The sequence below is a fragment of the Platalea leucorodia genome (assembly GCF_965183815.1).
Source record: "Platalea leucorodia genome assembly, chromosome: 8".
NCBI lineage: Eukaryota > Metazoa > Chordata > Aves > Pelecaniformes > Threskiornithidae > Platalea > Platalea leucorodia.
In genome coordinates, this window is record NC_138830.1 from 17,771,505 (window position 1) to 17,795,759 (window position 24,255).

Genomic DNA, 24,255 nt, shown 5'->3' on the forward strand with positions numbered 1-24,255 from the left:
CATTGAAGTGGACGCCACAGATCTCACTCACATCAGTGGGTGTAAATGGGTCCCTTGCATACAGAATTTTCTTCTGTGAAGGAATATGCCATATATTTTTACATGCATTTTACAGCTTTGTGTTTCACTACAGAAGCAGACGATTCTTTAATCCTACTTCTCCCACTTGCAATGTCATTTATATTATGAATTGTTTCTTTGCATAGCTTTCATGGTATTGATGTGTCTGAGGAACGCTGACTCTTCACGCATCAAGAGAAGACAGGACACCTTATGTTTCACACTGATTTTCATCAGATTTGCATTGATCCAAACACTAAACACTCAATAATGCAGGCCCATTCTTGTGATCCTTTCATGATCTCATGATGCAGGGAACCCCAAGCCCTGAAGAAGAATAAATACAAGGAAATTTTCCAGCTTGCAAAGTTAAAACAGTCTGTGTTGTACAGAATCTTGTACATTTTCTTTGCATGATTGACAAATTAGGTGAAGAATCACGGATGTCATGACAGCCAAGAGCTCTTATTTAAACACATTAGCAGAACTCATTTGATACCAGCAAATCCAAATAAACCAGATAAACCTTATTTTTTAGTTTAAATGTGTGCAATATAATGAATATTGCTGAAATGTTATTCCATGTATTTTTTTATTTTAGAACATGCGCACATTTTCATAAGATCTTGCTCAGGAGCTCTGATACAAAGTGTAAACCGCATCCAGTGACTGCCAGGATAACTAGCAGAAAGCACCGGCCATCAAAGTTGGATACATCAATGGCAAGCAGTCTCACGCTCACTTAGAGCCTCCAACTTAAATCTGCTTACCTTATTTATATGCATAATTCCAGCAGAGTAATATTTATCCTGGTACAACACCCTTAATTGAAATGGCACTAGAAAAACAACATTTTTGATCCATTTGATTAACACAAGCAGCATTTGCCCAACGTTCAGTCTGTTCACATTAAGCAGCCCCACACAATTTGACACAATTGGCATTCACCGCTTCAAAGAGACCCATGCCTGCACTTAAAGGGATGCACAGGAGCAAAACTCAAACACAGGCTCTAAGACCACCCCTTGCGGTGTGCAAAAGATCATGTAAAACACCCTTCACTTTCAAGGACACTTAAAACACATCACAGCAATTAGAAATGAAGGGGGAAATAAAGAATAATCCCACTCTTCTTCTCGTGGCCTACAGGATGAAAAACACTTGTTTCAGAATTGATTATAACCAGCAGCATTTCATCTCTAGAGACTCGAGTTCAAATTGTAACTGAAAAACAAGGTTTGTGGTTTTAAATTAAGTCAGTTATGTTCCTCTTCCCAGTCAGGGCATGAAGCTTAACACCTGACAAACTACGAAGTGATCGGAAAAATTAACAACTTCCTCCTTTTGTTAGAAAGACTGAAAGATGATACTTTATCTGACCATTTTTTCATTATCAGCATTTAGGTCAGCTGCAGCAACTTGCACACTTTTACACGTATTGTGTTTTGATTCAGTGGAGGACAGAGGGTTTTCCTGTGTTTTCATGCACCGCGTGATCATTACCATTTACAATACTTGTACAATTTTCTGGGTTTGATCACAGCAGAAAACAACACGTAGTTGCGCACTGGCCTTTCTGTTCCATCGAAACGACGTGCCAAGTCTTCAAAACAGTCTCCCTCCCAGTTCAGTGCAACTTAGGGCACCCTGTACCTTGTGTATGCTATTGATTCTTCACTAATACAAGCGTTAGCTTCAGTTGAAGAAGTACACTGTAATTATTAAATCAGACAGAAAGCAAACCCAGGCACTATTTTTAAGCATAAGAGTCAAGTATTGTTTAAGTATTCCGACCTCAGCTAGATGTCCCTCCTCACAACAGGCAGAGGTCTTTTGTAATCGTGTTCATCATCTTTCTGATATCCTATTTTTCTCTATAATTTTCCACATTGAAAACTTTTTCTTTTTTTTTTCAACTATGTTTGCCTTTAATTCCTCTAATCCTCTTTTCTGAATATAAAAAAGGACTAAATATGGCCTCTTTTAACTGCCGGTTGTTCACATACATTTTTTTTCGTGGAGTGGCAGTAAAGGTAGGGCTTAGCCCACCAGCATTTTACACAAGCAGAGTCCCATTCACTTCTCCTGAAGCTCTACCCGAACAAAATTGCAGTCCTTTATTTTCACAAAATGAGCTTCACATTACTTCTTCTGTTCACCAAAACATGCCCAGGTACAACTGTACAATACGTTGGGTGATTCCTTGCTGCAATGTAGTAGGTGGAGCTCAAATTATGGACCAGATTCAGACGCTGTAACTCTACTGGCACACCGTTCATATCAGTAAAGTGAAGCAGATGCTTGCAATGCACCATTATTAGAAGAGCAGCAAGTGCTCTCTCAGAATGACATGATGAGCTTTTTAATATAATTAGAATCCAAAGGAGATTTTTGGAAGCTAAGTCAATCGGGCTCATCTAGTTCACACTCCCAGAGGCAATTAATTCCTCTTCACTTTACTCACCCAGAAAACTTTCTCAGAAGAGAGCAAGGAATTATGCACACATAACGGACCGTGCTTCAGCCCCCAAAAATCAAATGAGCTTATGCTGTAACACGCTGTCATGAGAAAGCCCAATTTAGAAATCGCAGCAAAGTCTCATACTTAACACAGCAGGAGCCAAAATCGCGGCGCAGCGTCCCAGCCCGGAGGGGAAGCTGGGCTCGCTTCCCCGTGGGCAGCGCACCGCTCTGCGCAGAGGCTCTGCAGCTCCCTGCCGATAGCAGCGCCGGCAAACGCGCGCGCGGCTGGTGCGAGGCAGACAGGCAGGACCGTGCAGCGGGTAGCAGGGGTGCTTCCTAAAGCAGCGGATGGATAAGAAGCAAGTGACACGCTCTACAAGCGGATCAGATTTTCAAGCACTGCCCCAGGACACACCGACTGAAAAAAAAAAAGAAAAAAAAAAAACCACAGGGTACAGCCCAAACCCAGACGTCCAAAATCCACTCAGAATACATACAGGGATAACACAAAACACCTAATCTCACAAAACCACAAGTACCTCAATATGTATTTTAAATACCAAATTAACTATCCCTCCCATTTTCAGCACTGCTATCTGGAATTTGGGAATGCATCCTAACAGGCCAATTATAAAATCTCCCAGAGATAGATATTATTAATGCTGTTTGTGCTGACAGTGATGATGAACTGAGGGAACGGACGTGTGTAATGTAGTCATTCAGCAAGTGTATAGGCAACCTTATGCAATAATCTTTTAACTAGTTTATTAAACGCGTTTCCTTTTCAAAGTTCAACATCTAGTGCCAAAATTTCATCAAGAACTCGAATAGCTTAGTAGCCAGCTATCACCTGTTTAACTTAAAAGTACTAATACAAGAAATGGACACATTACACATCACTAAAATTTTCACACGTACATACACACACACTGATCAGCATCCTGTTTATATCAATTTATTTTCACAAATCAAGTTCCTTTTTCCTACTCATACTCTTTACATTTGCTGAAGGCACAACACCCACACAGGCAATGTAAAATGTACTTCCTGTAGAAAAGTCTATAGTCTCCTAAGAGAACAGTTTGGCAAAACCACTTTTGTTTAAAAATTCAAGTTCCAAAATGAGCCTTCAAAGAGCATCAGAGAACACCGCCAAGATTAAAAACTACTTGAGGTGTCTGCACTTCTCATACACAACACACCACTTAACTTTTAATAAAACCAAGACTTTTTCGGGAAATTATAAAAGCAGAAGTAGTAAAACCTCGTATTTTTTTAATCAAGTTTTAACGATGGGACAGAGTCTCCAGGCAAAGCTCCCAGAAAGAGCCAGACCACCATCTGGCTCCATCACGGAGCAATGACAACTCACAAGAAACGAGTATCTAACCAGCACTCCGATATCAAACGCTAGGTTGACTCTGTAAAAGCTCCATTACAGCTATGAACACACAGCTGTACGTTTCCTCCCTCCTTGTACGTAAATATACCCTCGGACACTTTAGACAAAGGGGAAAAATAAATCATTTTATGCATTTTTCTATGCTTCCCTGTTATGCTTGTTACCAATTGACATCAAGAAATATCTTAAATAGCTTACTGTATTGTTAACACTATAGAATATATATAATATATATAATTTTATTTTTGTTTTCACACATGCTAATGTTTCCAGTATGATAAATGTCTTTTTAAATCCTGCACTTCTTGTCACGCTGTAGATCCACTTCTGTTTGACAGTGACTCCTGCACGTACATGTCAAGACAAAAATAAATACTGCTGTGATGGCAAACGTTTTAAAACTCTTAGGACACTAATACAGTGGCACTTGAAAGACTTTTTAAATACAACAAAAGAGACAATAGTTAAATAGAAACCTGCATTGACATAGCCATAGAACCTGCCTACATTTGTGAGATCTGTACTTGTTTCTGCGAGAGCAGCTCCTAATCTTTGAACATGTCAAATGTTGCACTCCAGCCCTCCACCCATACCCTTAAAAAAAGTCCACGTTGCTATTTTAAGCAAGCATCCCCTCTAGCTGTGCATAAGCAACACTGTAATTCCCAAACAATTGAGGTAATTATAAAAATGAATATCATTTATTGGTTTTTTTATTACTATCATGTCTGAACATTTGCTTTCATACAAAAGTCTGATTTTCAGCATTCTGCTTTCCAAGGGCATCCCCTCCGCACCAAGGGAGATAAAGATGTGCTAGGAATTGTGCAAGAGTTTTTGTTACCATCTTCAAACCCACAAGAACTCCATAAACAAGATTTTGGTACAGAATCACTGCCTGGCATTTTAGAGAAGGGGAAAGGGTCTTTACACATATATTCTGTTCCACTTTATTTTTTTTTTTTTTTAAATCGCATCTAACCCAATGTAAAGGGGGAAAAAAATTGAAAAAAGAAAGAAAGAAATCATCACATTACTGTATGTTACCCTTCAGCAGTCTTTGGAGGAAATCGGAAACCGGGTTGCTTTTCCCAGCTCCCTCCCTCACTCAAGCCAGCCGGAGGATCTCCTCTCCCCAGCCGGGCTCAGCCGCCCCCGAGGGTGGTCAGCGGGCGCCCGCTGCCCCGTCACAGCCGCGGCTTCCTGAGCAACGTTCTGCTGAGGTCCTTCACCTCTTCGGGGCTGCCGACCCTCTCGTAGCCCAGCAGGGCCATGGGCTGGTGGCAATACTCCTCGACCTGCTTGATCTGCTGGTAGCTGAGCGCAGTCCTCCAGGCACTCAGCGCCTGGGTGGCGTTCCTGGCCGACACCACGAAGGGCTTGGAGGAGTAGCCGGGGCCGCTGGTCATGTTGAGGGCGAACTTCTCCATCTCTGGGCTGACCGCCAGGTTGACGAAGCCGTACACCTGCCGCAGGGTCTTGATGGGCTCAACCACCAGGTCCTCGTAGCGCACAGCCATGTAGTTGCCCTGCAGCCAGTCAGGGGGGTGCAGGGCAGTCTGCAGGGTCTTGGCCATGCTGCTGCAGATGACCTCCATGGCACCCAGGGCATGGTAGTCCGAGCCACCCCCCCCCTCCTTCTTTCCACCCAGCTTGTGGCTGGCATCAAGGAAGGGCATGCGATGGATGCGGGGGTCCCTGCTCCTCACCACCTGCAGGCTCTCCCGGATGAGGCCGTGCCGGGACTTGATGCGGGAGCTGGCGACGGCCCGGGGGTCCCGCACCAGGTGGATGACTTTGAGGTCCAGGGTCGGGTCCCGCATGAGTGGGGCGAGGACAGCCAGGTCGAAGACGCGGACGCCCTTGATGACCAGCGTGCGATACTTGTGGCACTCCTCCTGGAAGCGGCTGAGGCGCTGCGGGGGGCACTTCTTGCACACCCGGTCATCCACCATGCCCACCACCTCCTTGCGGTAGGCCGGGCAGAGGGGCGAGGAGCAGATGACCTTGTTGGTGGACGCCCCGAAGATGCCCAGCGTGGTGAGGTTCTTGCCGGCGCCCGCCGTGCTGTAGAGCTGGAAGACGGAGAGGTCGCAGCGGTACAGGGAGCTCAGCATGTCGCGGGCCGCCCCTTGCAGCGAGACGGCGTCCCCGGGGTACAGCTTCTGCCAGACGTGCCACACCGGCTCGTAGAGGAAGAAGACCTCGGGGTTCTGGTTGAAGAGCTCCCCGAAGAAGGACGACCCCGAGCGCCAGGTCGTGAAGACATAGACCAGCTGCCGCCGGGCGCCCGCCGGACCGCGGCTCCCGGCCGGCGGCGGCGGCGGCGGCGGCGGCGGGGGTCGGTGGCGGGGGGCGGCCGGGGGCTCCCCGCAGCGCCGCGGCTCCCGCCGCCACTTGTACTCCAGCAGGTTGAGGGCGGCGAGGAGCAGCAGGAGCGCGTAGCCCAGGCACAGCGCCAGCGCCTTCCGCCGGCACACTTTCATGCTGGGCGGCAGCGGGGCCAACTGTTGCTCAGCGCCCCGGCGCCCCGGGGCCCGCGGCGGGCAGCAGGGCGCGCCGCCCCCGGCGCCGTCTCCCGGCCGGCCCCCCGCGCCCGGCCCGCATGGCGCAGCCGCCGCGACGGCCCCGCCGCCGCCCCGCCGCTGCCCTACTTAGCGGCTGCGCGGCCACCCGCGCTTCTTCCGCGCCGCCATCGCCCAGCGGCCGCGGGCGCCGCCGCAGCCCAGCTCACGGCGGCCGCGGGGGCGAGGCGGCGCCGCGCTCCGCTCCGCCCCGCAGCGCGGGGGCGGGAGCAAGGGGCGGCGGGCGGGGAGGGCGGGCAGGCCCCGCGCCGCGCCGCGCCGCCAGCGCGCATGGCGCCCCCGCCCCGCGCCGCAGCGGGGAGAGCCCCGGCCCCGGCCGCCGCGCACGGAGCCGCCGCCGGGCGGCCGCGGCCCGAAATGGCGGCGCCCCGCCCCGCGCCCCCCATTGGCGGCCGCCGCCGTCACTCTCGCCGCCGTCCCCCGCCCGCCGCAGCGCCCCGCCGGGCCCCGCGGCGGCGGAGGTATCGGCCCGGAGCGGCCCCGGCCCCGCCGCCTGGCGCCGGTCCGCAGCGCTGCCACCGCCCCTCGGGAGAGCCCGGCCCGCCCGGGAACGGCCAGGCGGCTCCGGCCCCCGCCCCCGGCCCGCCCGGGTGTGCGGGGGCGGTGGGCGCCGTTAGAAGTTGTTGCCCGGCGGCGGTGGGGTTCCGGCAGCCCTGCCCGGGGGCGCAGGCTCCCCCCGCAGTCACCTCTCGGCCAGCGAGGCTGCGCCGGTGACAGGAAACGGGAAAAGCAGGAGCGGGGGGGGAACCCCTAAAAGGCCTGAAACGGAGAGGGCGCCGGCCCCGGCCCCCTTAGCCCGGTCTTTGCAGAAACTCAGATTTCTCAAAGGTCCTCTAGTAACTTCTCCAAAAACATCAAAAAAACCGCAAACTGGCTCTTCCTGATGCAGCTCAGACAGAAATCTGTCTTCCTTCGGTTCCTGACGCTATTTTTACAGCCGCTGCAGAGACCCGGCCCGCGCGCCGCCCCCGGGTGCCCGCGGCGCCCCTCCAGCGGGGCTGGCGGGCTGAGGCGGCCCCGGGCACGGCTGCCGCCGCGCCGCGCCTGCCGCTGTGCGCGGGCAGCGAGGCCGAGGAGCCGGTTAACGCGGCGCGAAGGGGAATTTTCTGCTAGGGAGAAGGGAGGAGAGGGTCGGTCCCAGCCCACGGCCCCGGCTCGCCCTCCCAGCCCCGCGTTTGCTTGGCGAGAACCGAGAGCAGAGGCGGCCTCTGCCCCGGCCCCGGCTGCCGCCACGCTCCCACACCGGACGCCCGACTCGGCCGCTGGCCGGCGGCGCACCCAGGCGCTCACGGCCCCAGGGCGGTTATCACATGCCAGGAGGACTTTTTCATAACTTGTATGCTTTCTAGCCACAGCGTTGTATGAAATGTAACGTAAGCAGCGGCGCAGCTCCAGGCACGACGGGTGCTTTAAAGACGACACACGTCCCCAGAAGGCCGCCGAGAACAGCACTGAGCGGGGCCGGTGTGGACAGCAGGCCGGTGGGACCACAGACTTCCCAATGCCGCCGGGCTTTGGGCAATGCCCCGGGACTCTGTCATGTCAAGGCGTTTCCTCAGAGGTTCCCCCCTTCCCCGGAGGGAGATCAGAGCAGGCAGAGGGGCAACCGTGAGTTACAGAAGCGTTTGGTGGCTCTCTTCTTTCCATTGCTTTCTTTACCCAGCAGTTTTGACGTCCTGGTAGCCTTTCCCATCATCCATAGGATATATACAGCCCACCTCTATAGGGCAGGTGGAAGGCCTGAGCTGCTGGAGGGCTGCACCTGGCTCAGCTACAGACCAACCCTCCACGATGGATGATGCTGACAACAGTTTTTGCTGTAGCATTTATTTTCTGAAGGGCATGGATCTGGTGCTACAGCACAGAGTTTCGTGCTCACGGCGTGGATAAAACACAAACTCATCTGGTGTGGGTCCTGTCTGGTAGCGCTCTGTTTAAAAAAGGGAACAAACCAGTGCAATAGGGTGAAGGAGCTAAATGTGTAAGCAATCTTTATATCCCTTATCAAAAGGATTTCTATACTCCTCCCAGATTTTCTACAGGGATATGAACAGCCAAGCTGCCTCTACAGAAAAGCTTATAAGCCCCTTCCAGCCCCAACGTGAAGGGTAACAACCACAGCAGGAGGGCTCCGCTCTTCCCTGCTCGCTCCTCCGAGCCGCAAGGCTTCGCAGGGCTGGGTGGCAGCGCAGGGGGAGCGGGGAGCGAAGCCCGGTCCGAGACACTGCTGCCACCCGCACCCCACTGTCCTGCCTGCGATGCAGCCATCAAACCACCCGGGACACCTCGGGGGACTCATTTCACAAGCTGCCAGTGACACTGGCAGCAGTATTAAAATGTTACTGTGACTTTTCATGTAGAAGTAACTTGTTAATAGCAGAATTAAAAGAACCACTAAATATTTGAGAAAAGTCCGTATTTCATCAAACAGTGAGGGGAAAGGGGAAGCCCTGTTTTACCTACAGCGCTCCAGAGGAAGCATTTAAAGCCACATTCTGCAAGAGTAGTTTGTATCTGGTTACCAAAAGAAATGCAAAGTTTAAACCTGAGGAGTTCAGAACAATTGACTTCTAACTTTTGAAATATAGTATATAATGAACAAGGATATACCTCCGAAGCAACCTGCAGCATAAAACTCTTGCAGTTACTTTATTCTTTAGTCCTAATCCTCGAGTTCTTCACATAGAAAAGGATTTCTGCTTATATCCCTTTTATAAAGGTGTGGATCAAATATTTATTTGGTTTTCCATGCTCACTAAAGATGAAGTGACCTTCACCCAGCTAAAGCAGAAATGTTTATTTTTAATTTTGGAATGGTCTGTAATAGCATCAATTAGGCTGTATTAAATGATGAATAACAGCAGTACTGAGACACCATAGTTCATAAACAGTATCCCCTGCCAATACTGTACTGCAGCACTAATGCAATAAAGGACAGAGACTACAGGGAGCAAAAACAATTCATAGCAGTGAAAAATCATTAAAATACCATGAAGTTCAAATTAATCCCCTCTTTCCATTTCACTTGGTTGAAGACAAGTATGAAATTTTGTAAAAAAAACGTACAAAGCCATCTCTAGTTCTTACACAACTTAAAATTTAGCAAGTAACAGATAAAGATACGCAAACATGAATTGCGAGTATAACATTTGAAATGGCAAAACTAATCAGTAAACCCAAACATTAAAAGCTGTAATTGGATTCTGCACCTTCCCTGCTGTTACACAGCAGCTATGTCTCCCTGGATCAGTGAGTGTGCGAGTACTGGCAGTAACGCTGCCTTCATTAGACTGCTCCACCTCTGCCTAGGAAAACATGGGTCCCAGCAGCTCTTTAATACGACCTACACGCTGCAAAATGGAATCTTATTTTTCAGAACTGGAGTTATATATGTATTTATTCTGTGCAGGTGGACTCAAGCACCCATGCAGAACCCAACTGAAATCAATCAGGTTCAGTGCAGCTGCAATATTCGATCCTCCTGGTACAAGTTTCAGACCTGGTAGTCAAGTTATCACTTTAAGCAACTCAATATCAATGAATATTTAATAAGTTTATATGGAAAAGATTTGTGCAGCCAACTTTCAATTCACACCAAGATTTGGGTTTGTTTTTTTTTTTTTTTTTTTAAATCACCTACACATCTGATGCAAAGTATTACAAAAATAGACAGCAAAAAACACAGATCGCTCACTCTGCAGATCTGTTGATGAAGCTGAGGTACGCTGTTTCGGGCCATGGTCACTGTATACAAAGAAGTCTCCTTAAAGGGATTCTGAAATTTTCTTTTTCTTCTGCAACCTGGGATTTAAAGTATTTGCTGGTCCATAAGAGTGCAGGCAGGCAAGTGGGCAGCAGTCATCAAGAGCTGTAACAGTGAGTTCTTGGCGGCGCTGCAGGCTGGCAGGTATCAGCTATTTGGTAAGGCACAGCAGCGTGCGCAACCAGAGCAATGGACTGTAACAGTAATTTTAATTCCCACAAGTAGCTGAAAAGTTCACACACACACAAGTTTAAAAGACAGATTTGTAAAAGCGTACAGAGATCTTACCAATGAATCAATCGTCTGTTTCCAAGCGCTAACAAAAATCATCACCAGGCAGCTGGCAGTTAAGAACTTTTCTTGGTTTTTGCACTGAAGTAAAGAAAAGATACATAGACTATCATAGATAAAAAATAGAAAAGAAAGTGATGGGGCAGGGTTTCGTAACAACAAGCCCAGGGACAAGATCCTCACCAAAGACGACCCCGATAACTTATCCCACTTGCAGAGCTACCTTCTTGATTTTTACAGCTGCCCCAAGACTTAAAAAAACTACCATGCAATAGAGCCCCAAGTCAGTGAAATACGTAAGTATTTGCTTGACTCTAATCACGGGCTTAAATACTACTGTAGCAAATTGAAAACTGAATTAAAATCAGCACCACAGTGAAAAGAGTTATTTTGTGTCTTTTCAAATAATTTCTAGGGTAAAGCGTTTTGCTTAGTCTCTGGAACCTAGTTCGGAGAGCAGGTAGAGGGTATCTTCAGCAGGCGGCTCAGGCTCTGCATGGTCTTATGGTCTTGCCTATGTGCAAAACAATAGAATAAAAACTTCAGTGATAAGAGCCACAGTAAGTGTGTGAAAGAGGAACATTCCGCAGCCGAACAGATACAGCCCTTCACAAATTTGTTCAGATACTTCAGTGCACATTTTCCACCCTCTGTTACTTCATGCCAGTCTCATTTAGGCTCATTAGTTTCAGTATACTAGATCACTCGTGTCAAATAATAAAACTTTCCTTTCCTCAGTAAGGAAAATTCACCGTTAAAAAAATAAAATTTAAACCCCCCCAAAAAATAAAATCTAAAAAAAAACCAACACTGATTTCTAGGCCAGCTTCACGTTTTAAACATTACATCTTGTTTGCATTGATGGAGCAGAAAAAGTGCATCTTTTCCTGTGCAGGCAGTTATACGCTACAACCCAGCCATCTGATCTGATCTGAATTCTCTCCGTGCCAGGAGGCACACAAGGCGCGAACATCGTTCTTCCACTTCGATCGGTCTGCGGCTGCGTGCTCTGGAGACCCAAGGGCCACAGCGCAGTCTTCTGTTGGTTTTTTCCTCAAGACATGACCGATCCAGTTCCATCTCCTCCTCTTCACTTCATTACTGATTTTCTCCATCTCTGCCATTTCTGAAAGTTGATGCTCGTTGTTTCTGCAACTTTTTATTTTTTTTTTTCCGGGAGGAGGTAGTTGGCCTCCTGCCCAACCCCCATGACTTGGAGGGCCAGTGGTTTTTCTGTCAGGGTGGCCTTCCCTTAGGCTGCGTTGGTTCACGGCACCTTCTTCAATTTTATCCGGTGCACCCTCCAGAGAGGGATCCCCTATCCACCACCCAGGGGACGCCCCTTCTAGCTGTGCAGCCCCAGCCGAAGGCAACCCAGCCATCCCTCAGATATAAATAAGGTGGCTGTATTTATCTCAAACTCCGCAGTGAGCAATGTATAAAGTCAGGGGTAAGTAACTGTGATCAAAACTCCCCAGTTTAAACTACAAGGAGGAAAAAAACCCTCATTTTTTGCATTTAATGCTTAAATATTTTACATTACAGTTTAATATTTTATATTTAGTAATTAAATTTATGATTTTTATATGTAATATTTAGACAACCCAAATCCTGACTAGCTGACTTATTTCTCCTCTCCCCAAACTGATACTGCCCCAGCCAGACTTCAAGATTCCCCCGCTAACATCCCTTCGTTTAAGTGATGGGGCTGTGAAAGGTTTGGTCCTTTCTGGAACGCTTCCTGACTTGATTTTTTATGCTTTAAGACTTGCCTTTCTCAGGCTCACAAGGATGGAGCGGGCACAAGGTGAAGAAGTTTTTCCTGAAGTCAAGCTTCAGCAAGACTTTATCTTTTAAAACAAATTATTTTTGGATGAAAGATAAGGTTTATGCTGTTATATATCTAGCGTGTGATAAGTTCTGGGTGTTGATTAAAAACTCCCCTATCTAGCCTAATCTATTCAGGATAAATACAGGTGCCAAATTCCTCAAACACTGCTCAAAAGTGAGATTCTTAAAACTAAAGCGCAAGTTACAGATCGCAAAATGTGAACGAAATTTATGTAAAATTGAGTAGCTGCCCAAAATTGGAGATCTGTGAATTTGTTTAAGACTGTATTTTGATATCACCACTAGAAATGGGTGAGAGAAAAACTGCACAATAGCCTTTAAAATTAGAGATGTTTATGTTTTGCACCCCTCCTTTTAGTACTGTGCACAACTTCTAACAGCTTATTCAAAGGCTCATGCAGGAGTAGCAGCTGATTTCCCTCGAAACACCCTTATTTCCAATGATGATGAAGTCTTCAGCAGACATTTGATTAAGTGATGGGTGCAGCGATCTGCCTTCTAAAGTACTCATTTTCCCTTGGATGTTCCTTCTGAACTGTGCGTGCAGAAGCTGTGCTGCAGCAGCAGCTGGCATGGACCAAAATTAAACCAGCCAGTCATAAACCAGAAATATATAGTGAAGCATACAACCTATCTGTAGCAAGCTCTTCCTCTACCCCCTCCCCCCCCCCCCCGTCTCTCCTTTATATTCACCTCCAGTTGCACAGGTGACAGTTTCCATAAAGTTAATTTCAATAAATATTTATAAATTCCTGTTTGTGCAGCTGAAGGAATTCCAGAACTTTATGAATGTCCTGAGGACATTGCAGTGTAGTTAAGTCTCTATTTGACTTTTATTAAAATTAGAAATCTTTGCTCAGCTGTTGTGTAACTGTTTTATGTTCTAAAGGAAATTAAGAGATTCTACTTTTATAACTGTATACCTTAAAACAATGGGAAATGTACTGTTTCACATCAAGAACTTCCAAAACCTTTGGCAGGTCACACGTAAGAGCTACCTTAGCCACACACATCAGGGTATCTCTAAACTCCCTACAACCAAAACCATGAACCTAGGTTAATTAACATCTTAAATCCCATGGTTTGCAGTGCCCAGGAACCCCTAAATCTCTTCAGCTGGGCAGTGCACCTCCCCCTCGTCAGCATCCCCGTACTGGGGGGCTCTGCCCAGGCACCAGTGCCACGCAGGGCATCACCCCACACCTCCTGCTGCGCTGCAGGGTGCTGGGGGCCTCACTTGCCCCTTACCTCCCCCAGCACAGCAGGCAGCAGAAGCCACACAGCAGCGTTCCCTTGGATCTAAGCACTCAGGTGATGGAGCAAAATAGCTGGTCCTCATTTGGCTACAGATGGGACAAATTTAAATCCCAGGGAAGAGAGTCCTCAGTCCTTGTCTTCAAATTCAAATACAGAGCTCAGGACAACAGAGAGTGAGAATTCGGTGTTCCTCATGTTACTGACATGCAACATGCTATAAATGACTGCCTAGGAGAGATCTGGAAATTAATCCAATGCACCTCTTGAAAACTCAGTGAGTAACATAAGTCATTCACTATTAACTCTTGAACATCTTCAGGATTTGAGAAAAAGGGACTTTTCATCTGTAACACTATCAAATTTCTACTCCATATCACAGTGAGGACTTTCTACAGACTGGCGTGAAAGATGAGCAGCCCCAGTGCTTAGAAATCAGACTTTATTGTAAACTTTTCTTTTTTTTCAATTATCTAGGATAGTTACCCTCTGTAAAAACAGAGGACAAGAATCCACAGCCTCTCGATTCACGCAATGGCCAAAATTCAATCCCAGGCTCATGTCTTAAATTTTATAGCCAGTTCTTTTCCAGAGTTTGCCCAAGGCAATATTCTCCATTCAGTTAATCACCAGACAGTTCTTTTCCCGTGGTGCAGGGAAGATAAACTAAAATGCCAGGAAAAAACAAGTCACCAGCAACCCAGGAGATGCAGATTTTATGACGAAAATGACCAGTATCAGCTGTAATAAAAATCTCTATATCGTAATAAGTTCAGAAGGTTCATCTCCAGTCTCTGAGCTTCTCTCTTTGCAACAGTGCAGTGTCAGCTCTCACAGCATCTAGCAAGTGAAAACACCTGGCTGAATCATTCCTGAAACATCAAAGGTGTACCTTTTTAGCATGGCTAAAAAGATGAAAACTGGTTTCCACCTTCCAATGATGAATTTGGTGATGATCTTGATCATCAACTTCTTGGAAGTTGAATCCTGAGCACAGGGTAATTCCCTGATCCATCTTCCACAAATCCAAATTGCATGCATGAATTCCACCCTCCTCTTCCCACGCCAGACGAATTTTATACACAGAACAGTCTGTCATACAGAATTAACCTATTCTGCTAGGTTAAGTCTTTTCATGAAAGATTTCTGAGACCTATTACATAGACCTTATGCTTACCCCTTCTCCATGCGCACCTTTCTACAGGCACACTTACCACACACAAGTTCTAATGACCCAAGTCTCAGACCTAGGTCCAGCCTCAGAAGCCCAAGAACCAGAACCAGGAAACAGATTCCACGCTCATTGCAGGCGACCTCTTAACAAGGGCTTGAAGAGTAAAACTGATGGCCTGTATTTAAGGCAAGCAGCTACATGAAGTTTTCCAGTCCACACAAGAGTAAGAATAAAAAGAGAGCAAGTAGGTCCAGGGATACCACAACATATTGTGTTTCTTGACTGTGAGGTCTAAATGAAGATTGTTAGTAATTGGGACTTGGAATCTCTCCCACGTGAATGCTCTGAGCTCTAACAACATCAAGAGCTCATATTTCAGCCTTTCCCATCTTGTGGGGGCATCTGAGATGTCTTTCCTCTTTTTGGTCTTTCACAGACCTTGCAGAAACTAAATTTTCTTGGAGGCATTTGCTCCTCTCAGATTTGACTGATGGGTTCAAGTGTCATTGGAGAAAGAGATGGAGAGAGGCACAGCCAGCATAACGGCTCACTGCTGCTGAGAGACATGGCCCCAGTTCTGCATTTCCTTCCTCCCATGCACCTAATCACATAAACCTGCCTACCCTGTGCTCGTCCTACCTTTCCACAAGGAAAGTGGTTAAACAAGTGCTAGAGCTGGTGGTGGGAAAGCAACAGCAGTATGTGACCACAGCAGAAGTGAGCAGGATGCAGAGTGCAGCATCGATTCAGCCCATCTTATCAAAACATATGCTCCAAATGAAAATACTGTGGCTGAAGTTGCATGTTACAAGCAAACCGTTTACCAAAAATGAGAACCATCCTGCTCACTGTCCGCCCCTGCTCCCAGCACGGAGCCAATTCAGCTCACTAAGTCAGCGGAAAGTCAACCAAGTGAAAACAAGAACACAAAAAAGTTTTTTCCCCTTAATGAATTGAACTGGCTGCTCACAGGGCACAAAAGGCAGCAGAGAGGACAGAAACGTAAGAGAACAGGAGGCACAGGGAAGGCAGGAGCAGGACCTGCACCCCACAGCAGCACCAAGCTGTGACACTGGCCCAGCCCTACGTAACACGGCCTCACACTGTGGCACGACGTGGGCTCCGTTTCCTTCGCCTGACGTTCCTGCAAACGGTTTTAGCTGTTAAAAAGCTGCTCATCATCTCAATATCTGAGCAGCAGTTCCAAGTGGGAGGTTTTCTTTGTTCAAGAGAGGATTATACAAGCAGCTACGCAGTGAGCAGCCCATGCCTCGTTAATGAGTTTCCGAGAAGCAGAGAGGTCACTGTTGACAGTAGAACAGCAGCAGCAATTACAGTGCGACAACACAGGCAGAACCAGCAGAAGAGCTGGCGAGGCCAAGAAACTGCCCTCAGCATAACACGCACGAACACCGCTCTTTTCCAGGTTAAAAATAAAACCATTTCTGGATATCGGCAAACTGACAATTTTATTGTCGCCATGTCATTTGGAAAATTTTCTGCATAAAATACAAACCCAAAAGCAAGTAAGACAAAAAAGTTAATGTGAAACTACCGTTTCCTCTTTAAATAACCACAAACAGAAAACTTCCCAGCTTATGACAGAGTTAACACATTAAAACATCCCTGCACAAGATTAGACATCAGAAGTGACAAATGCAACAGGCTTACCCATGAAAACTGTGCCGACAGAAGCAGGCGGAGGAAAAAAATAGCATGCAATTGTTTAAGACTTCTGTGTCCCATGTGGGAAAAATACACGTAGACAAAACTAAGAGCGGCTTACATACTGGGGAGCAGCAGTTACAGCAGCGGCACGAACTGGCGGGATACTGAAAGTCTTGCAATAGCTCACGCAGCAATGAGAACAAGAAGAAATTTTCAAATATTACTATGAGCTGTTTTAATAAAATATAAATTCATGAACTCAACAGCCTTATTCAGAAAAGTAAACTCTGAGATAATTTTCAAGGTTTGACTGCTAATATCAGGTTTATAATTTGGTAAATCTCATTATACTGAACAGTTGATTTTAAAAGAACTGTAAAATTCTCATCTAGATTATTCCACTGCGGCTGTCTTCAGCTGTAGATAGTTCACTTCTCTTGTTGGACCTTTATAACTGCCCCAAAATCTAGATTTTTCAACAAAGAAAACATATAGAAAATAGACCAATATTTACTAAAAAGGCAGCAATTCAAATATCCTTCAAAACTACCTTTACCTTAATGCAGCCAAATATATGTGTCCTTATATAAGTATTCAGTGTAGACCCCCAATAGCTGAGAAACATCTCGCCCCAAATTCCTCAAGCGGCTATACGAAAGTACAGCAAGCCAGCAACCTAAAACTAGATACAAAGTTCAAACCTGAATCTGCAGAAATGCAACGATACTTTCAATTTTTATTTATTAAAAGAATTAATTCCACCACAGGACTGTAAATGCATGTGGTGGAAAAAACCCACAAGCAAGCAGCCTAAAGTCATCAAAGATGCTCAGAACAGATGTGCCAGTTTTGGCCAATCTTGCTTTTCTCATCACAAGATTCTAGTTTCTAAGTCATGTTACACGAACCCCTTCAAGAGACCTTCCTCTTACAGGCACAGCTCAGAGACTGCACTGTTTTCTTTTCGACGTGCCAAGAAGAGGCCTCAAACACCGGCTGATCTCCAAGAACCTCCTAAGCATAAAACTGGATTTCCCATTTTAGTGCTCCGTAACTTAGATGTCTCAAGGCAGCGCTCATGCCAGATTGGAAGTCTGATACAATTTTTTACACAGTTTCAGCTATAAAATCTGCCTCAAAAATTTATTAAATAAAACCAGTACAAGTTTGAAAGCTATCCCAATGGTGGGGATAATCCTGAATTCATAATTGAAAAAGCATGGGAGTAGTTTTACATGCAGAAAAACACGATACAATAATCCAACAACTCTAAAGGGTGCACGTATGCTTAGGTAGAGCTGGTATATTAGTACAGGTGATTTGTAAATGCAGAAAGCGGGAGTACATTTGGTGTCACTGGAACAGATGAACTCACATTAGCGGTAGTTGCGATTCTAAATATACACTTTGGAAAACATTATTTTTTACCCTTGTTCGTAAGTGGTTTATTCTTACCCTTCAAAACCTTCAAGGGGGAGGCGCAGGGAGAACACATGCACAGCGCCTAGAGCCCGAGTAAAAACCTGACATTGACTTTCAGAAACCAACTCTTCCTCAAATAGTATTACAAGAGATATACACAGCTGGTGTGCAGAGAAGTCAAAGGAGGTCAGAGTTTAAAAAAGGCAGTTAAAATATAAACACTTCTGCAATGCTGGTAAGGAAAGATTTTAATTGTCAGAAGGAGACTCTGTGCAACCAAGCAGCTTTCCTCCACCGAGACAGGGCCCTCGTGCTCAGAGCGGAGAGTCCAAGTCTTACAGAGATGCTCACAGAGGTCACGACTGGTTCGGAAAAACCAGAGACGAACTTTAACTCCCTATCTAGAAGGCCTTCGCATAAATATCTGGATGTCCTATAGAGCTCTGGGTAGGCTTCACCAAAAGGTACCAGCATGGCAGCCTCTGGTCCCTACCTGGGAGCATACCATGGACCTCCCCTTTCTAACGGGATCCCACACCGAGGTGGGCCTCACCAGCTGCCGTTTCAGGCTGCAGCGGGGTTACTCAGCCGCACTACAACTCGGCTGTAGCAAGCTACACTGCATTTCTCTGCTTTGGGTAAACCTAAACACTAAAGCATGAATATTTACCTCGGACATCATCCATAAGGCAGGGCAGGAGAGGACAGAGAAGCCCCTTATGCGCTCACGCCTCCTCCCCCTCCCACAGCGACGGGTCGGACGCTCACTGACCGGGGGTGCCAGAGGATAAAACGGGCTCTCCTCCTCCTGAACAACCACGAAGACCATTTGGAAACGCTGGATCACACCTCCTCAGGTCAGAGCTTTGTTTCCACAAGGATTCATCTCAATGTTACTTTCTGAATCCCAGGATCAATATTTGAATTACCCCTATCCTACATCAACTAGATGATTTTTCACCATTTCACCCCAAAAAACTGCAGAAACACAAGGCACGCAGCAGTGGCAGACTGCGACTATACCTCGTCACTGCAACATGACCCAAGGAAAAAATAAATTTCACAGGCAGCCTAATTTTCAGTCTTCAATATTAACTTGCCTCTTTTACAAAAGATGTGTTACCAGTTGCTGTCTCCCCCACCCTTTCTTTGCAGAAAAGCCAAGCTATAAACAAAACTATTTCTAAAAGAAGGGAAGAAAATGACGAGAGTAAGTAGGATCAAAAGATGTTCTTTTCAACAGGAGAAAAAAACCAGGCATCCAGTTAAGTATACAGATTCTTAATTGCTCTTAAAAGACTATTAGGTACAAAAGAGCTTTTCTAAAGCCCAGGATACGAAGCAAAGAATAAGAGGTATGAGAATGATATTTAGAGAATACTGAATAAAGGTATTGCTTAGTAAAGCTGTTGCAAAATAAAGTCTAATGGGTGTGCTCTTTAATGCTCTAGCTACTTGGCTTGACCCTTTTATAATCACTCATGAGAATTTTATAAAAGCTGAAATCAAAATTAAGTATTGAAAAGTATGGCTAACCTATAATGCTAAGTGATCTTCTAACCTCAGGATTTTTAGCTAGTAAATGAAATACACAATTGATTCTGCAGACAGAATATTCCTGTGGCCAACTATCTTTAGTCTCACTTCACCTAGAACATTGCCATTTATCACTCCTCCATTTATAAACAGCTACAAGATAAAAGTAATAGTTTTAAAGAAGTTAATTGGATCTGAAGTGATCTTCTTCCTATTGTAAAGTTAGGATTCTCCCTGTCCCCAACTGATTTTAGTACCTGCATTTTGCTCTAGAAAATCCTATCTAGTCTGTGCCAGATGTGAATACACAGCATTTAAGAAAAAAATAACTTAGTTTCTAATAGTTTAGCTACCCATATCTGTACATCTGAAACAGCTTATGTTACAGGGAAAGAAAAATATAAAAAAATAAACTCTACATTTTTCTAAAACAGACTCTTTATAATGTAATATAAACAGATATAAGGTGTATTTTTTCTCATTATTAATGCATCTACTCAATACTCATTCTAAGAAAGTCTTTACAGTACACATGCATTCTCCATATTTTCAGTATTCCAGGTCATCTCTTAAGTTCTCATTAGCAAAGAGAATTCTCCACTTAATTCTCACATTTGCAACAATTTATATAATCTTATAACAAAGCCTCCCATCAGGAAAAAAAATGGAGTGGTGGTTTGTTTTTTTTTTTAATTAAACATGTACATTTTTCAAAAGACCTTTTAGATCCTGAAAGTGTTGCCTCTTAGGCTATATACAACATAAGCTTTTCCCTGGCACATTTACAAAATTCTAATAATGTAAAACCTGTAGATACACAAGTGTAATAGCAGGCCATCATCCAGCACTCTATGCTTGTAGTTAAGTACAGCTTTTGCTTTTAGAAACAGTTCACAGGAGGCCAGATCCCTTTGAATTTTATGTTTTTATTACAAACTGCCCACACCTCCAAGTATAAACACTGAACCCTCCCCATTTCTCATCCCTCCCTCCCTCCCACCCACAGAAAGGCTGCATGATAAGAGACCAAGGTGAAGCAATTTAAAGCCACATCAATGCCTAAGACACAGAACTGGTTTGGAGAAGGGAAAGCCTAACACTAAAAAGTTAAACAGCCTCTTGATTCCAAAATATTAATAAATAAAATATGTAATAAAAAAATTTAAAATTTTTCCCATTTTGAAGAATTTCCACAACAGAGGAATAAATTCAATAAAATAATGTAAAAGCTGTCCTTTTGGAGTAAAAATCAGTTTTAGGAAACAATAGTATACTGTAGGTTGCAATTATTGTACCTACACTTAAGGAAGAAGTCATAGAGCCTCAGGCTTGCTGTCCTTTTATTGTTCCCCATGCACGCCATAAATATGGCTTGTTATTGATACATCATATATATATGTGCATGTGTATCATATACATGATGCATCTCTGCAGAGGCTCTTTTTTAAAAAACAAACAAAAACATTACTCTGGTGTCACAAATATTCCCTGCAATTAAAATGGAAAAATAGGAAGCAAAGATTTACTCGTAAAGCTTATCATGGTAACTACCAGACTGTTCAACTGTTCTTATAGTAAAATATCATGGTAGGAAAGAAAACACATCCACTGGATTCAAAAGGTGCTTTTATCTGGATAGTCAAACTAGTGAAAACAGGAACAGAGCTACCACTATAGTGAAAGATCTATGCACCATAGTATGTCTGAAATACGCAGTACTTCCAAACAAACTATGAATTCCTTTACAGATCTGTATCACCAGTGGGGCAAGAAAACAACATCTTAATTTTCTGTTCAGATTTTATTTGAAATCTAATTCAAATTGTCAAAGCTACAAAAAGGGGGAACATTGGAGTTATTTCTGCTATGTCACAACATTCTAAAACAAAATATCACTACTGCCAGCAGATCAGTTACACACATTTCTGATGAAACTTCTAAACACAAAAATGTTTCTTTTGGGAAATAGTCACAATGAAGATATTTTGTACAATATAAAACAATGACAGGTCTACAGATGCTGATACTCATGAGTATACACGTGCATTCACAAAAAAAAAATCAGGAATGCTTTTTTAACAGACTGTTCAGGCACAAAAACAAAACTGCATTTCCAGTAAGTGACAGCATCATAAAAAATATTAACATTGTCAGTGTTTGCTTTTCTTTGACTTCTTGTGAGATCTGTGAGGAGAACGGGACTGAGACCTGGATTTTTTCCCTGACTTTTTAGGGGATCTGGATCGTGATCTTCTTGATCTTTTGGGTGTCCTGGAGCCAGATGGCGACCTGCAAAAAAAAAAAAAAAAAAAAAAAAAAAAAAAAAAAATTTATGTCAAATACTAATTGATAATACCAACTTTTTCTGCAGTTATTTGACATTCATTTATTGAGCTAAACAAGGTAGAAAATATTTTCTCTAGTAAGGGGAAGTAACAGAACGATATCTTGCTTTTGAGGAAAAGGTAATTTTTGCATAATACAGTTTTTAATGTATTTTGGACTTAACTCCAGTGCTTAGAACCCACAAGAAAAATAACATCAACTAATGTCCTTCTTAAACCAATATAAGGAATTCAAAGCCTTCCACATATGCCTCTGCCACCTTGGCTCTTGTATTAATAGCAGCCTATATCCATATAGAAAAGAACAGAAATGAAAAATTATGTTGTGTTATGCTGAAATACTTTCGGTTCTCATCAAACATGTTCAGCTTGTGACATAACCCCACAGAAAAAAAAAATGGACACTGAATAAACTTACTGTCATCTAACCCACACCTAATACATTAATCTGATATAATCTAACTTGAATGACCATCAAATATTAACTAAAAAAAAAAAATCTCAAATACTTTTCTACTTCTATTTGAATTCTTAAGTTACAGCACAAGAATCTGATTACTGTAAATATACACTACGATTTTCTCAACAGCATCAAAGGACTTTTCCTCAGCATGTCTGAGGAATCTCACATCAATATGATATTCTACACATCTAAAAGAATAATAAAATCTCATCCCAAATTTAAGGTTAACTAGAGGTAAATATTTATGTCAGTCTGGAGATTAGGAAATACCTACTTTGGAAACGGAAACCCATAAGCAGTATCTGATCTAGATTTTTTTTTTTTTTCTCATTAAAAAAAACAAACCATGGGAGAGGAGCTTAATGTAAGCAAATCATCATTGAAAGACTGCATGCTCACTATAATTCTAGAAGTTCTATGGGCTACAGAAGATTTGTCCTTTGAAAATAAAAAGCTAATAAAGCAGCAAGATGCTTTGGTTTTAAGCAGTATTTCTCAAAATTATTAGTAAACAGGTAAACAAGAATATAGAAGTGAAGGAGTCTCGAGCTATTGAGGCAGGACGCGATACACATTTCAGACGCCAAATGTCCAGAGATATTAACCAGGAACACACAGTATAGTCCATTAGGAGAGAAAATACTTGTATATCGAACATGCTCTGCTAAAAACCACACAAACAAAATCACCCAACCAAAACACACCTACGTACTTAACTTTCCTACAACCTGAAATAGAGAAGATACCAGCTTACCTTTTGGCTTTTTTACTGACGTCTCTGGGAGAATCTTTATGTGATGACCGAGAACGTGAACTCTCTTTGTGGGACCGTTCAGAGCGCTCTGAGCGTTCCGATTTTGGTGACGGAGATTTTGCTCGTCTACTGCCACTGCTGCGAGATGGGCTAGGTGAAGCACTGTGTCGTCTTTTCCTTTGTAAAGAAAGCAAATACAGTTACATACATATACAAGCAGATACACACAGAGAAGTGAAAGTGTATATTAAGAAAATGGATTCCTTTCTGTAGATATTTTCTTTTGCCAATGTAACATTAGATCCTTTTAAGTAATTAAAAAGTAGTAGGCTTTTTATTACTTTAAAAAAAATATCAAGTTCAACACGCGCACCAGATTTTCTATTAAGGCCTGTGACTCATCTTTGTTTACTGCAGTGTCATTGTGTCACAGTTTCCTGAAAAGCAAGGCATTTTACCATATCTACACTTAATAATATGGAAGAGTTTGGCTATACAAGTATTAAAAGATCAGAGTGTACAATCAATTACCTTAAAACTAGCTGTTTTGAAGAATTTTCACTGAGATGAATAACATTTAAACTACCGCGAATAATTTGTGGTATGACTTCAGTACAGTTTTCTGACTAATACACTGCAGTCAATTTACTGCTAAAAGAGTTAAATATACCCTGTTTTCAACCGGTCATTATTTTACCATGTTTCCTCAAGGCCTAAATGAGCCAAAAGATGATTCTATTCAAAACGGTATGTCACTTGTGGCAGGATAAAAATGACAATTCCTTTAAAATTCTGAAACATGTTTTAACATCCAAAGTGCATATTTTTGTTGTTGGGTGTTTTTTTTAGTTTGGGTGGTTTTGTGTTTTTCTTTTAAAATAAGATGCGTGATACAATGTAATTTCAAGGCTGCCATTGTATACAAAGATACTGTGAGGTTTTTCCTCCCATCCACTCTACTCCAAGGAAAGCCATACCTCTCTTTTCTTGTTGGTGTACATTCCTCCTTTTCCTTCTTATCTTTGGACCTGGATTCAGATTTTTCCTTGTCCTTTTTGTCTCTGTCCCGTTCTCTTTCCAACTCTTTTTCTTTTTCCTAAATTATCAGAAGCATTCATGATTTCAGATGAGGTGTGACTAATTATTAAGTAAAGACAATCAAGCTAATCACAAACACCATAAGAGCATTGAGCACTGAATGAACACAGCACATAATCTGAGAAG

The 24,255-nt window shown here is 44.0% G+C and overlaps 2 protein-coding genes across 11 annotated transcripts in view; both read right to left on the bottom strand.

Moving 5' to 3' along the window:
- Positions 1 to 4,603: 4,603 nt before the first annotated feature.
- Positions 4,604 to 6,483, bottom strand: CHST2 (carbohydrate sulfotransferase 2). The gene has a single exon (XM_082319209.1). It carries the CDS (start codon positions 6,409 to 6,411, stop codon positions 5,113 to 5,115), a length of 1,299 nt encoding a protein of 432 aa, XP_082175335.1. The 5' UTR covers positions 6,412 to 6,483; the 3' UTR covers positions 4,604 to 5,112.
- A 14,026-nt stretch (positions 6,484 to 20,509) lies between these two features.
- Positions 20,510 to 24,255, bottom strand: part of U2SURP (U2 snRNP associated SURP domain containing) — a 46,786-nt gene continuing 43,040 nt past the window's right edge. For 5 of the 10 annotated variants that reach the window (XM_082320759.1, XM_082320757.1, XM_082320756.1 and 2 more), the window contains 3 exons: positions 24,009 to 24,127; positions 23,032 to 23,208; positions 20,512 to 21,758 (listed from right to left, as the gene is read on the bottom strand). In XM_082320759.1, the coding sequence (XP_082176885.1) occupies positions 21,620 to 21,758; positions 23,032 to 23,208; positions 24,009 to 24,127 (435 nt within the window). In that variant the 3' untranslated portion in view covers positions 20,512 to 21,619. Of the gene's footprint in view, positions 21,759 to 23,031; positions 23,209 to 24,008; positions 24,128 to 24,255 lie in introns of all 10 variants that reach the window. The other 5 variants (XM_082320755.1, XM_082320754.1, XM_082320760.1 and 2 more) reach the window with 3 other exon arrangements.

Excerpts from the sequence above, each read along its gene's own strand:
- CHST2 (XM_082319209.1), bottom strand. The coding sequence starts at position 6,411 with ATGAAAGTGTGCCGGCGGAAGGCGCTGGCGCTGTGCCTGGGCTACGCG.